Genomic DNA, 15,242 nt, shown 5'->3' on the forward strand with positions numbered 1-15,242 from the left:
CAGCACAGCCCGGTTAGTCATGGCACTTCCCACACGCTTCCTGCTGTAGCTGTCAAGATCAACCTTCCCAAATTATTTGCCGAGGAAGCGTCTCGGGAGCCCCCGCGCCACGTCCTGCTGCAGGGCACCGGCTCCTGGGGCGCTCCGTGCCCGCGGCCAGGAGCACCCGAGGTCGGCTTCAGACACTCCCGTGAGGACCAGGCTGCAAGAGATGCACCTGTGCCTGTATTACAGACATCCACAGAGTATCCACGGTATGCGGATCCACATACGGACTTATGGAGGGAAATGTTAATGTGGGAAATTTCACAGTCAGGGTAGAACCTTCACCCAGTTTGGATCTGGACCCAAGGCCCATTGTGCTTCCCAGACACTCCCAGCTCCCTTTGTTACTCCCCCATGGTTATTCCACAGTTTTGACAAACCTGTTTGGTAAATACATGTCAGTCTTTCTTCCAGCACTATTTCCTGCATGATTTGTACCTCATTTATCCTGACACACAGACTGTTTTCAGTGTATATATATATATCTCCTGCCTCCCATTTATTCCTGCCCGCCTCCAGCTGCCTTTTGTCTCCCTCTTTCCCGGTGAATCCAATGCACAGCCTCTCTCCTTGAAAGGAAAATTAATGAGTTATCACATCTGCTGCCACTGGAGCAGCTCTGACCATGTGGCACAGGCAGCAGCTCTGCTGTGAGATGCAGAGTCATTCCTGATGGCTTTTGGGAAAGAAAAATGGTTTCTCCTTCCCTCTGCAGTCTGCAGTGCTTGGTCTCCCAGGATACTCTGACCTGAAGAGTGGGAGCAACACTCCATCGAGAGTGGGCCTGCTGCAGGGAGAGAGGGAGAGGTTTTCACCAAACCCAAACCCTTTTCCCAGTTCAGCACCTGGCTTCGGAAGTGCCAGGCCTGCCAAAAGGAAAAGATGAGCTGCCCTTGGTTCCAGTCTTGGCCTGAGCCATGCTCCTGTTCCCACCCCAAAATAGCATTTCTTTTGCAGAAAAGAGAGAGGTTTTTACCATACAGGGATGCTTTTTCCTTCCTTACACCCTGAAAAGGAACCCCTCATAAAATAGCAGCAAAGGCCCATTACTTATTTAATCAAATATTGCTGTTCAGAAAGGACACTCAGCTGGAACACCCCCACAGCCAGTGGCCACCCCATGCCCTCCCCCTGCCGCACGCTAGGGCTTCATCTCTTTTAAGGCCTTTTTACTCCCTTAAACAGCCCCTCTCCAAATCCTGTGGGACAGGAACAACTCTCATCAGTGGGCCCAGAGAAACAGGAGGGTCACTGAGGTGAGTGAACACCTGGAAGTCCTTGGGTGACAGTATCACTCATCCTTTCCCATTTTAGTAAAACCACCAAGTCCCTGACTCTGAGATGAACCCACCAGATTTGATCCTTCAGAAGAAACACCAACAAGCAAAGGAAACATCTTCTAATTTTTATTGATTCTACATGAAGGAACAGTGATGTCCCCACAGCACCAAAGCACTTGAGCAGGGCACAAACATTCCTCCTCCAGGTGGGAGGCAGACAGAAACCAAGAGCTTCAGAAAATTACAGTAAAAAGGGATAAAATTTATCCTATATTAGATAAAAATGCAAGGAACTAATATTTCAGTTAACATCCATTTTTAAATAGGTCTACATATGAATAAAGGTGTTAATAAGTTAAAAAGCTCTGTGAAATCTGAAAATGCAGGATTCTAGGAAACAGAATTTCTTGCTGCAGCTTCTGGACTCTTCTAGAGCCAATGTAACATCTGTCTGCCTGAAGACACAAAAGCCACACTGGAGACAGTACCCAGATCTTAAAATATGAAATACTGAACATTCTTTGACAGGAACAATTTTAAATAGTCTAATTTTTTTTTGCTCTAGAGAGTAAACAGATAACTCTTATTGATGGTATTAACAGACACAAGCCTTGTCAAAAATAATTTAAGCTCCAAAGGTAGTCTCTGAGAAAGGGTTTTTATAAAAGTCCTTCAAAACCTTCAAGGACTTTTATAAAATTCCTCTGAGGATTTTTATAAAATCCTTCACAATGTAAATGTAATATATATATTTTCTCTTGTGTAAAATATATCTTTTAGTGGTATTTTATCAACATATTGTTTAACTATCATATAACTCATCATGTAACTATAAATATTAATAATAAGCCCTGTAGGGATCACCTGGGGCAGGACCCCTGCACAAGCCACTACTGGGTGCTTTAGAGGACAGGGAGCTCTGCTCATCTCCCACAGCTTGACAAGACATTCCATCCTTTTTCCAGGAAAACTATTTGCTGGAAAATGCAACCTCAGCTGTGTTCTGATCAGTTTATCTGATCTTGTCAAACATGGGCCCAGCAGTGGCTGTGAGGTCAGCGAAGGGCTGGTGCTGCTGCAGCTCGAGGATCAGCTGCTTCTTCAGCACCAGGAAGATGTAAAAAGTGGCTGCAGCTTCTCTCCGGGTGTTCCTCCGGCAGAGCTCCCGGAAACTGAAGGAACACACGCCCGATCTCTTCAGTTGCTGCGTGAGGGAAGTGACAAATCAGTCAGGTCAGCTTCTCCACCAGTAAAAGTGGAGCCTATGGAGTCCGAACAGAGAGCACTGCACAGAGGGGATATCTCTGCCTGAATGCCTCAGACAGGATCCAATCTCCACAGAACCATGGAAGCACACACTGGTTTGGGTTGGAAGGGAACTTAAAGACCATCTCATTCCCCCAGCCTGGATACATTCAACTAGACAAGATTGTTCCAAGCCCCATCCAACCTGGCCTTGAACACTTCCAGGGATGGGGAGTCCACAAGCTCTCTGGCTATCTTCCATCTGTGTTCACAGAAGTGGCTCTTAACATTTTAATGCCATAATAGTGTTGGTATGCGTACTAAAAGCTACAATTCCACTGAATTCCATTGCACCAGTGGAGTGCTTCCATCATGCTTTGTGATTGGTAACAATAAATATCCTTAAGCAATTGTTTGGTTTCAGAGTTATCTCTTGTTTTTTAAAGGCTGTACTCAGGTGTAAATATTCCTTTATTATTTGCACAGAACCTTTGAAATACATTTAAAAAAAAGAGCATTCAGAAAATTCTCGCAATTCCAGCAGCTGTGGAAAGGAGCACCGCACATCAAGCACCCAGAATCCTCATTTCCACAGAAATACCACAAAAAAGCTGCAAGTCAGAGGCAGAGACACAATGGACAGTAGAAGGAAGAGCTTTTCTAACATGGTCTAACTGAAATCAGCATCAGCTTTTGGTATCTAGTAACACAACCCAGCACTGGTACCTGTAAAGTTTTTTGTAACCGAAGAGTTCTTTTGCCCCATCTTATTTCTTCACTGTCTTTCCTGGTCCTTGTTTGCTCCTTGAGAGGAAGTAAACAGAAGGTTAGTCAGGGTGTGTAGAAAGTCACACAACATGAGAAAAAGGAAAGGAGTTCCATCCTGACTGAAAATCCAGCTGGAGCTGGGCATCTGGATGGCCAAACTTAGGGAATCTGGAGCCTCTGACACCTGTGTGCTCACACAAGGTTGTGTGAAACAAAGGAAAGAATGAGACTTTTGTGCTTTGTGCTAGAGAGACAGCTCAGGTGCAACAGGCCATGGACATGGTCCTAGTGAGGCAGCTCCACAGCCAGGTACTGCTCTGTGGGACTGGATTCTGACAGGATTTGTACTGGCCAGGGGCTTAAAGAGATGTTCAAATATTTGGTTTCGGATTTTGGGCTTAACCTCTGAAGTCTGCAGCTGACTGCTCTGGTTTCAGAGTACCTGAGTACCCTCAGAGCCAGCAAGGTTCAAATGATTTCCTTCTCACCAGGAGTCAAACTCCCTGTAAGTTCATGATGCTATCTTGTTGGGGTTTTTTTGTTTGTTTTTTTTAAGAAACAGGGTTCTCTCCTGAAACAAGCCAGAGCCATTAGCTCAGGACACACACCTTTGGCACCTCCACCTGCTGTGCTTCAGCCTCCTGGCCCAGGGAATTTTTTGAGCTCTCGGAAAAGGCTGCTCCATCCTCCTGTGAGCAGGAAAAAGACAATCACTAGGCCTGACCATTTATGCAGACAGTGCAATCCTCATTACACAGTTCTGCTCAAAGAATTTACTGTAATGAAGTTTTTCAAAATTAGTTAATAGCTGCTATTTCTACCACTTCTTTCCTGATACAGGGAAGGATCTTGCTGTAGGATTTATCCCACAGCTGAATCTACACCTATGGGCAGAGTTCAGGCATGGAGCACACGTTTTCTGCTGCCATTAGCTCCAATTTCATCACTTTTCAACATTAATGAGCCTCATATTCTCCAAAGAATGCCCTTAGGCATAAGTGAAGATGGAGAAGATACTGCTTAAGTATTTCCTCAATATTTCCTCAATATGAGACACAAAAGATAAGTTTTGTTCTTTATAAAGATTGTATTTGTCTCTTCAGTACAATATTTCATATCTAATATTAAGCTCTCATTTATACCTAGTGATTAAACTGCAATCTATGCTGATTAATAAACATTTTAATTAATCATTCATTCATTGTGGGAGTTTACCAAATTATAATTAAACTTTCATCACACAAGCTACTTAATGCTTTCTTGACTGGTTTTAGCATCCTTTCCAAACATCAGTAATTTTTTAACATGTTTTAAATGGAACCTTAGCAAAAGTGGAACCAACAGACACACTTAGGTCTCTAAAACCGAGGAAAACTGCTCACTATAATTTCACCACAGTTCTCATTGATTTCATTTCTGTCATTCTGTGATGTCAACATAAAGGAATCATTTCTAATTTTTCTCTCAGTCTCGGAATAAGCTGGCTCCTGCAGGTAACTTGGCTCTTCTACTGGCAGCATCTCTGTATTAATAGAAAACCAAGGTTGAAGAGGTAATTACTGTGAATCACTGTCCTTAAAAAAAACCCACTGAAAACCAAAAATCACACCCAATTCACAGTCGTTGAGAAGAAGAGCCAGAATAAGCAAATATTGAAGAAACATCATTCCCAACAGAAGAAGAATGTTCCAAGGCAGGTGTTCCTCTTCTGAAAGCTGACCTTTATGGAGTCACAGGAGGTGGGTTTGTTAATTAATTTTTGAGGCAGGTTAAGTTCCCAGCACAGCAAAGCAGTGAAAGTGGATACATCCTTCTCAGAAGATTTAAAATGAAACATTTCTTCATGCCTGATATTAACCAAACACATCTTCCAGATAGAAGCAGAACTATTTACATTAATTTGGAATTTTGGAGAGCAGTTTGATGAAGCTTAGAATAACTGGGAAGCTTTTTTTTTTTTTTTTTAAAAATCTATTTTAAAAAAGCCCCACCAGCAACATTACCCAAATCTGCAGTTTCAGAGATAATTAGAGAAACAAAAGAAGAAACCAAAACTATCTCCTTCTGCCACAAAGAAGAAAAGACTTGGATTTCATTTAATTTCTAAGACACAACAGAACAGCGAAGTAGTAATTTGTGGAATACTGCATACAAACACCTCTTGTGTCTCTCAAACATTATGTACATAGAAAATACTTTCTAACAGCTAATTCTGCACGACAGAATTAAAATATTACCTGTAGTATCTTGCTCTTTTCTCATTTCTTTCATTTCAGACATCCTTTGTATTCCATTTGTTCTCATCTTAAATCTGTCAGTCTTGAAGCATTTTTCAAACAACTGAAAATAATTATTTTTTCTATGTTTGCTTTCAGAATATCATGTCATATTATTTGCAAACATCAACACAAAGATATGAATATGAGCTGTATGGTAACGATTGCAACCCAGAATTGCAGTATTTGAATTAGGTCACTCTGAAAATCTACTTTTACTGTTGTTGTTTTTAAGCAATAGCCTTCTGCAGCTCCAACATGAATTCCATGAAAAAAACCATATTTTTCTTGAAGCCAGCCAGTAAGGAAGGATGAAAGAAATATCTGCAGTTTTCATTCTTTTAAAGAGCAAGTTGTAATTCTGCAGCTGGACTCTAAGTGGTGAAGCTGCGCTGCTGCAGTGAACCCTTCCAAATCCATTACAATATTCTAATAATAATGTCTGACGTAGCTTTAAAGTAAATATAAACAAAAGATGTCTCAAACTGATTACAAAGAGGAAATAAACCAGAAAACAATACAACAAAGGAGAAAGTGTAAAAGAAATGGACAGAAAAGTAAAAAGTTGTGTCTCAGTATAAGATCAGTCAGGTGCCAGTGTGTGAAATGAAACATCAGCTCTCATGTTTCTTTTGTAATTTTTCACTTGTTGGCATGCAGGAGGTTAAGGCCATGACCCCACAGATGATGGAACAATTAGTGGTGAGTGTGCAAACCATCAGACCTGCACTGCAGAGCAATGCTCAGTGCACACCTGCAGCCAGCTCTAAGTTCACATCAACAGAGCAACAACTCTCTCAGTCAGATCCCAGCTCTGCAACAATCCTAGAACCTACACAGTGGCACAGACCCACAGGGAACTGATCTTTACCTTCTGCAGCTGAGCATGACCCACAGGGTGTGCAGCACTGGACAGGAGTTTATCCACACCTCCCCACTCCTTCCACATCATCGTTTTCTTGGTTGGGGGAGCCAGGTCCAGCGTGGCCAGGAGGTCTGTGCAGTTGGTGAGCTGCTTGTAAATGGTTTGGCAGCTGAGCTCCTTCTCTACATCCACCAGCAGCTTCCTCTTCCTTTGCTTTTTTGTCCTCTGGGTGACAGCTACATAAAGCAAGTATTAATAACAAGTCTTAAGGTCTATTCCTAGGACATTAGGCACACAAAAAAGCCCAGTAACTCAACCTGGCTGCCAACCTTCTGAACACTGCCTAGACTTGAAAATCAAAGTGTACAGGCAATTCCTTCCAAAGTTTCTATGAAGTTTTCACTCTTTGTACTCTTTTACTGGGAATTCCCTTACATTTAAATGTGGAAGATAAATGACTCTTTTAATAAAGAATTGGGAACAGGAGAACTAAATGGGAACACATGATAGCGCAACAAGACTGAGTAAGCTGTCTTTAATCCATCAGGAAGTTAAGTGCTCCAGGAACTGCTGATGCACTCAAGAGGTTTCATTACCTCATAATTAATATCTGTATTTGTCAGTTTAATCCTTTAGCAATTTAATCAAGATGTAAACACAAAAGAAAGACACAGGTTAGTTATATAGCCATAACTTCCTGGATATTATTTGGGCAGGTCGGAAAATTCAAATATTGTAAATATTGCTGTCAACATGAGCTTGTTTATCCATAAACAGCTGCCAATGTGATAGGGGACATTTAGATTTCCTCTACAGAGGAAATGTAATACTTTTCACCTTGAACCTTGTTAAAACTTCACAAACCAATGTTTTCCAAAGGCTTGAAAGTTTTAGGATTGTGATTTTAAATATAAAAGTCACTGATGTGTCACTGGCAATTAAAGTTTTTCAGATGAATCTTCAGTAACATCCCTGAGGCCAAGGTTGCAATGCTACCAGAGCTGAAGAGCAACAAAACTTGACTTGGTACATGGAAGAAACTTCAAACAGAGATTTTGGCAGCTGAGATAAATAACCTGAACCTGGGTTTGTATAATATTTACTGTAAAATGGAACTCTGACAGCAGGAGAAGATGAAATCTAAGGTGGAAATAATCTATATTGTAAGTATTAAGTATTTTCACTACTAAGAAGCAAACCAAATCTAGTTAATGCAAACATTCATCAGAAACTGATTGACTTCTGACCTGTATCATCAACTGGCTCAAGCACAAATTCTTTTTCCTGGAGTAAAAGGATTGTCTCACTCCTTGTGTGATTTGCGTCCTTAATGACGGTGTCTGCACAGTTGGACTCAGCTGCAAGAAAACCCAGCAAATAACCCAAATTAAAAAAAAAATTACAATATGGCCAAATTTCTCAATCACACAACAGAGAATGATACCAGACAAAACCAGTGAGAAATAGGAAACTGCAGTTTTGCTTATAATCTCACTTATGTTCACCAGCTCCTTCTCATACTCTGCCCTGCACACTCCCCTTCACTGATCCCAGAATGACCAGGCTGTAGCAGAGACAGAAGAACTGATCTGGAGAAAAACCCACACACCAGAAATTGTTCAGGGGCAAAGGTGTTTCGTTTCAATCCTTATCTGTTCCCAGTTCCAGGCAAGTGCATGGCAGTGTGGACATTTCTGCTGACAGAAAAGGAACAGGTAGCACCAGCAAGGAGAGGCAAGAGCTGCTCTATCCCTTTAAAGCTATTCCAGAATTCTCTGTTTTAAACTAATACTCTGACGAGGGAGTAAGGATTTAAGATAGCAAAATTTTCTCAGAAATAGTTATCAAAGCTTAATTTCTTTCAACATCAACATCAAGCCAAAAGATTAGCAACATCTTTATGAGCTACTCAAGTGTCATTTGTTGTAGAAATATGAAGCCAGAAATAGAAGCACAGAATTGTTTCAGCTGGAAAAGATCTTTAAAGCTCTCACTAGGGAAGTTCACTGTTACAGGACAGCCTTATTTGGGTTTATTCCCCCCTCAAAAGGGACATCAGACTGTGAGCAGCAGGGTGGACCAACAGCATATCCACCAGGATGTCACATGAAGGTGTTTCTAAGCAATGTCAAGTTACAAATTTGGAATCCCTAAATCAAATAAAATTGTCCTAAAATGGAGGATGAAGCAGTTTGGGGGGAAAGAAAAAAAGCAAAATAATTGAAGAAAGGAAAAAGGCACAAGGATACTACAAAAAGCTGAATGTGAGTGACATGAGGCATTAACACAGGAACAGAGGGTTTATGTGAGATGGAGCAGGCACTGCAAACTCACTGGCTGTGCTGTTCTCTGGCAGATCTTGTGACAAAGGGCGTGCTTCTTCCACATCAAGAATGTCTTTATCTAGGACATTTTCCTCATCCCTCAACAGGATTTCTTAAATACAAAACACATAGTTCTAATCATTCTAAGCCTTAGAAGTCATGGAATAGCCTGATACAGCCTAATGTTAGTCAAGGTTAATACTGTGCAAAGAAAGCAAGCTCAGCTTCTGCAGATGGCCGTCAGTGATACGGCTGTCTGCAACAGCACACAAAGGAGGGGATTAGGCCCAAGTTTGAGATTTCCACCTTTTTTGGTTTTTTTAAATTATGGCCTCAATAGTGTTAACAGGTATCTATCTGTAAAATTTATATAAATAAGCCATAAGGATGTAGAAGCTACTTAGCTGCCTACAGCGAGGATAAAAATGCTGCACTGTTTCACCTTTGAAAATAGAAATTAAATTGTTAAACATTAAGCATAAATTTAATGCCTTTAGTTCTAAAATAATGAAATACAGCCTTTAAACCAATTTGATTTGGCAGTTTCTAAGTGATCACAGATTTAGTGACTGATAGGAAAAAATATGTATTAAAACAACAAATAACATAGAATTTGTGTTTAACAACAATCTTTTTGGTGCTGTCTTGACTGTTTTCCTGTAAGAATAAAAATATTTGGAAAGGAAACGATTCTGTTTGCCAGTGGCAAACCCTACCAATCATATCTGCAGCATCCTCCTCATCCCCAAAATGGTCATCCTGGAAGCAGTAAACATCATGCAGCACAGATTTGTCTCCACTGGTGCTGGCTGAGTTGGGGTCGGCCACCAGACTGTTACTGCTTGTCAGGACACTGCCCTCAAAGAAGCTCTGCTTCCTCAGTGCATCTGCTTCTTCATCTGAGGGAACACACAATCCCTGATCCCTCATCTGCGTGAGTTTTGGAAACCCAGATTTATTAATTTCCTAGTTTTTCAAGTAATTTTTAAAAGATTGCAAGACATCCCACATTTCAAATGGAATAAACAATAACAATATTATCTAATTTAGTAAAAGCAGGAGATGTTTGGTTTGATTCTCAGTCTCTGACACCAGATTATATTGCTTACACAAAATTTTAAACCTAAGACATCATGATAGGCCAATCAGCAAAAGCAAGAAACAAATACACCTTTAATCACACCTTTCTCACACGTGGAAAGGGCTCACATAGAAGTTTCACAGAAAACATACTTCCCCTTATGAAATGCTTCCAATTTCTCAACATCTCTCACCAAAGTTTCTATCATAGAGAAGTATACTGCTTTCATAGTCCTCTGCAAGTGTGATTTCTTCAGCTCTGCTCTGATTCAAGGTAAAATGTTCAGCAACATCAATAGCCCTGATGAAAAAAAATATTATAAAATATATACGATGAACTGAAACCCATTGAGCATTCAGCTGGAATGTGAAAACTTGTTTCTACACAGCCTTCAATCCTGGCATTTTATCACAAGCCCCCATATGTCTCCACTCTCTTTTGCCAGTAAACTTGGGCTTTTGTGATTTTGTTTTTATGTATCTGCCAGGCCCATGTCAGAAGGCAAGTAATTAGTGAAACATCATTTAAATCAAATGACACAACTCTTTGGGCAGGCAGAAAAAGCACCTTTACAGAGTCAGCACACTGAGGCCCTTGAATAAAGTGTGTTATATTGCAGCTGTACTTAGAAAATAATAAACCCTTACTGATCCCATCAAACCGCATTTATGAGGAGGTACAGAGCAACCCTCGGTGGAAATCTCTTGTCCTGGACCTTTGGGGCATCAGAGCCATCAGAAACATGACTTAACCTCCTGCTTTTTATCAGTTTTCTACATTAATGCTGCTTTGTGTCAAAAAAGCCTGAGAAATATGCTGGCTTTTTCTCAGGAGCCAGGCTGACTATTGCAGATAAAACACCCCAACCCCAGAGAGCACTGGAGCAGAAACAAAATGAAGTTACCCACTGGAACAGTGCAAAACTGTGTGGTTACTGGCCACATCTTTCAGGATTAATACTAATTTTTATCTCTTCTCCTGAGGTTCAGAAAGCTGTTTGCATCCCTCACTCTGACAATTTAAAATCCTGAAGTCTAAGTTCAAGACATTAATTTCATTGTGAAGGTCTGTTGATTAACGGACTGAGGAAAGCTACCAAAGCCCAAGGGCCGTGGCTGTAGTCTTGTAGAGCTCAGAATTTAGGAGAATTCAGTTATTAAATCAAAACAACCCAATCTGAGTCTTGATCAGATAACAGGAAGTATAGCTTTTACTTCAGAAAATACTAAAAGAATGAATAAAAACTAGGGAAGCATTTACTTTACATCTGGTAGTGGTGCTTCAAAATCATGAAATTCTTCAGGCAATGTAATGGACTGATAAGCAGCCTCAAAGTTCTCTTCTGGAAGGTCAAGAAGCCCTGAAATAAACAGACAACATAACAAAATAAGAATCAATAAAATAAAAGCAGTGTTCTCTCCCAAGTAGGTATAATAAGCCTATAAACCTGTCAGGAGGGGCTGCTGCCATTCTAAATCACAGAAAGGTAAACTTAGGTACCAGAAAGTGAGATTTCAGTTGCCATGTCCTTAAGCTGATCTATTTTTTACAGACAGATATAAAAGAATCTGCTGCAACGGGACCTGAAATATGTAAGTGTTTGTGTTGGTGAACAGCTGCTTTAAGTCCCTGGAAGGTTCTCCCACATGACATTTAGGCCAGAGTCTTTCACAGCACTGAAAATGAACCAGTGTTTTCCTTTCCTCTGCTCTGTCTCCATATCACTGTTCTCCAGCATCAAATAATTGTGTAGTCAGACTGCAATCACTTGGAAATCAGACAATCCTGGAAAAATTCACGTGGGGAGGGATTTCTCAAGGACATCCAACCCAACCTTTTGCTCATATCAGGGTTAATTTCAAAGTCAGATCACTTTTGACTATTTCTGTTGATGGAGATTTCACAGCATCGCTGAAAAGCCTCTTTCAGCATTTTACCACTTCTGCTGAGATTTTTCTCCCCCCTTCTACCTAGGTAAAGTCTCTATTGCCACAGTGGTGACTGTTGTATGTTCTTGAGCTGTGTGGTGCTCTCCAAGTTGCTACAGGATCTATCTCCAAAATAGCTGCAAGTTGTGGCCAGCAGGTTTCAGTTGGACACCAGGAAAATTTCTTCACTGAAAGGGTTTTCAAGCCCTGGCACAGGCTGCCCAGGGTAGTGCTGGAGTCACCATCCCTGAAGGGATTTGAAAGACATGTGGTATTTGGGGACATGGCTTAGTGATGGCCTTGGCAGTGCTGGGTGAACAGCTGGGCTGGGTTTTGGAGGGCTTTTCCAGCTTAAATGATTCTGTGATTCTGTAATTCTGTGATCATATCCTTGAGAATAATGCAGAGTAATTATTCACTATTTTTCGAACAGACCAGGTCACAAAGCACATTAAAACTGGCAGTAAACACTGGTGTTCTCAGGCTTTTTTTAGACAACAGTGCCTCCCATTTACTGCCCAAACACAGAGCCTGTTGGAAAAGGCTCCAGTCATCTCAGCTCCCTTCTCCCTGTCTACATGGCTAAAGCTCAAAACACAGTCAGGTCTGGCACTGGCACTGTTAGACATGTTGTTGGTGTCATCAGAAATTAAAATTAATTATCTAGCAATGGAGGCTGAACTCAAACATCTTCTTGTAAGCCCACTTAAGATACTGCTTCTGTTAAGGGAGTAAAAAACCTGAAATAGCACTAAATTAAGCCAGACTAAACACTAGCAGTAGGCACTACTATGTTCCACATCCTTTGGGGTCAGTAATGTGTATTTAACAGAAATATCAAAAAATTAACTTTTAAAAAGAGAGCTGTAAAGGACACAGATGAAAAAAATGCTGAATTTTGTGTACACCTGGGCGAAAAGCTGTCTTCATTTTGGTCAGAGCTTCACTGCAGTCTGCCAAGAGGTACTTTGCTTTCCTGTGGTAAATCCTCACCACTCCCAGGAGTAAGTGTCCAGAGGTTCGCAGAGCTATAGCAAACTGTCAGGATTAAAAAAAAAAAAAAAAAAAAAAAAAAAGTTGTTCAGGAGCTTGTATTTTTGGCAAAAACATTAAAATATTACACAGAAGTAATAGACTTCTCTATGAGAGATCAACACCTCCACCCCAGGACTCTCCAGGAGATCCCTCCTCATGCCCACAGCTTACCTTTGGGGAGAGGATTTTTTGCACGGTGGCCTCTAAATTGCACTCAAAGATATGTGCCTTGGTGAGCTTCTTCTCCCAGTGGGCAGCCAGCCAGATTTTGGCCAGCGGCCCCCGCTTGTTGATGAGCAAATTGACGTAGAACATGGTGCCTGGCCAAAGGTCTCAGGGCAGCCCTGACAAAATTCCCTGAGCTCTTCCCCCTTGCGACAGAAGATGGGTCCTGGGACACCAAGTGGAATTAGGGATTTAGTGGAATCTGAGGGGATGGGGGACCCAGTTGGGTGCTGTGGGGAAGGGGGAATTTAGTGGGATCTGAGGGGATGGGGGTGACACAACCAGGCACTGAAGGGGATGAGAAGATTTATGGGATCTGAGGGGACAGGGCACCCAGGCAGATATTGAGGGGATGTGAGGATCTTGTGGGATCCAGAAGGGCTGGGATCACCCAGCTGGGTGCTGAGGGAATGGGAGAACCCTGAGAGCACTGAGGGAATGAAAGGATTTAGCGGGACCCTCAGAGGGCAGGGGGGGATTTGGTGGGATTCTTAGGGCAGGGGTCAGGGTGGATTTAGTGCCTGAGGGGACAAGGGGATCCAGCCAGGCCCTGGGGATTTAGCAGGACTTGAGGGGATGGGGTGACCACGACGCTGAGGGGACAGGGAGATTTAGTGGGATCTGAGGGGACAGGGGACCTGAGCAAATCCAAGAAGGGGCGTGTTGGATTTAGTGGGATCCTGAGGGATGGATGGGCGCATCCAGCCGCTGAGGGGCCCGGAGGGGATGAGGAGCCCGCTCGGCTCTGCGGGGATCGGAGGGGATTAGCAGGCGCTGAGGGGCTCGGCGGGGCGGGCGGACCCTCCTGAGGCCTCAGCCGAGGGCGGGAAGGCGCCGCGCGGGGTCCCACGGCGGGCCCGGCCCGGAGCAGCCCCCGCAGGGCCCGTGTCCGCTCGCCACGGCTCCGCACGGCCCCGGAGCCTTCGGCAGGGACCTCCCGTGTAAATGGCTTCTTGCTCCTTCCTGGGGCTCAGCGGCAGTATCCACACATGCCCAGGAACACGGTGCTGCACCCCTCATTTTGGGTTCATGAGAGTGGAGGGCAATCTCACTGTCTCCATCCATCTCTCCTCCTCTACTCTCCTTATATTTATTCCCCGCCCCTCCTTCATCTTCCCCTCGTCTTCTCCCAACCCCTTTCACCCTTGACATTCTAAGAGCCCGTTTGCAGACACCGCCCCATCTCTTTCTCTGCAGGTGAGCAGCCTCTGCGTGGCTCCAGACACGTCTGATAAAACTCCCTTGGCGAAGGAAATTTGCAGAAGAAAACAAACAAACAAACAACCCCCCACAAAGTCAATAAAACAACCAAACCAACAAAAAACAAGCTAAACAAAAACCAGAGCCTCAAGTTGGACCTCTGTGTAGAGGGTGAAGGCAAAAGGTGCACAGCATCCATCTGTGTCAGCTCCAGCCACCCCTGAGAGAAGACAGTATGTTTGCACACTTAGGTGTCACCAGCCAGGAAAAAAATAGTTTGTGACCCTCTGCTTTGTGCTTTCCACGCTTTATATTCAGGTGGAACACAGTGAGGCTCCCGTTGCTCCAAGGCACAGCCCGGAGCATCAGCTGTTGCTATATCACAAGGCACCTGTGGTTTTCCCTGTCTCCCTGGTGTTAGCTGAATATAACGAGATCTTAATTATCACCAGAAAAGTGCCGAGCCTCTTCCCAGTGCGGCTCTGCAGCTGGTCGTAGTGGCAGGCAGAGCTCCATCCCTCCGGCTGCCTTTGGGCTGGGGCTCAGATATTTGGGAAAGTAGAGGGATTTTTGCTATAAACCATCCTTGGAATGCTGTATCCCCAACAGGGACTTGGAGGAACCTCCCACGAGCCCCAGAGTAGGTATCCACTGCTCTTCCAGGGCACCAAACCTGTCTGGGAGCTACATGCCCTGCAAGAGGGGACCACCCTCACTGATGCCCACTGTGCAGCTCCGGCCCTCCCCAGCACCAAGGTTGATGTCTAGCCTTGCCTGCCTTGGTGGTGGCAACAGCTCCCAGAAGCAGTTTGCTGGATCAGAAAACCCAACCCACCCCCTCACTCCCCTAATCCCTGGGGAGCACTGGGATGTTGTGTCTGGGGTACACAGGGACTGGCAGTGACAGGCAGGGAGCCCATGACGTGCTGGGCACCTCTGGCCCTCCCAAACTGCTGGATTTCTTTGTGAT

The 15,242-nt window shown here is 43.3% G+C and overlaps 1 protein-coding gene across 1 annotated transcript; it reads right to left on the bottom strand.

Moving 5' to 3' along the window:
* Window positions 1-1,452: 1,452 nt before the first annotated feature.
* RAD21L1 (RAD21 cohesin complex component like 1) lies at window positions 1,453-14,346 on the bottom strand. The gene is made up of 13 exons (XM_063404425.1): window positions 13,019-14,346; window positions 12,721-12,850; window positions 11,145-11,244; window positions 10,078-10,184; window positions 9,520-9,702; window positions 8,814-8,915; window positions 7,727-7,837; window positions 6,486-6,715; window positions 5,576-5,678; window positions 4,721-4,860; window positions 3,947-4,027; window positions 3,297-3,374; window positions 1,453-2,529 (listed from the first exon to the last, which is right to left on the bottom strand). The coding sequence occupies exons 1-13, from the start codon at window positions 13,160-13,162 to the stop codon at window positions 2,338-2,340; spliced, it is 1,701 nt and encodes a 566-aa protein (XP_063260495.1). The 5' UTR covers window positions 13,163-14,346; the 3' UTR covers window positions 1,453-2,337.
* Between the last annotated feature and the right edge of the window lie 896 nt (window positions 14,347-15,242).

The sequence above is a fragment of the Prinia subflava genome, chromosome 8, assembly GCF_021018805.1.
Source record: "Prinia subflava isolate CZ2003 ecotype Zambia chromosome 8, Cam_Psub_1.2, whole genome shotgun sequence".
NCBI classification, from domain to species: Eukaryota; Metazoa; Chordata; class Aves; order Passeriformes; family Cisticolidae; genus Prinia; species Prinia subflava.

Excerpts from the sequence above, each read along its gene's own strand:
- RAD21L1 (XM_063404425.1), bottom strand. The coding sequence starts at position 13,162 with ATGTTCTACGTCAATTTGCTCATCAACAAGCGGGGGCCGCTGGCCAAA. Across the intron at positions 6,716-7,726 it reads TGAGCCAGTTGATGATACAG|CTGTCACCCAGAGGACAAAA; the intron begins GTCAGAAGTCAA and ends TGCTTTATGTAG. Across the intron at positions 2,530-3,296 it reads GGTTACAAAAAACTTTACAG|CAACTGAAGAGATCGGGCGT; the intron begins GTACCAGTGCTG and ends TCCCTCACGCAG.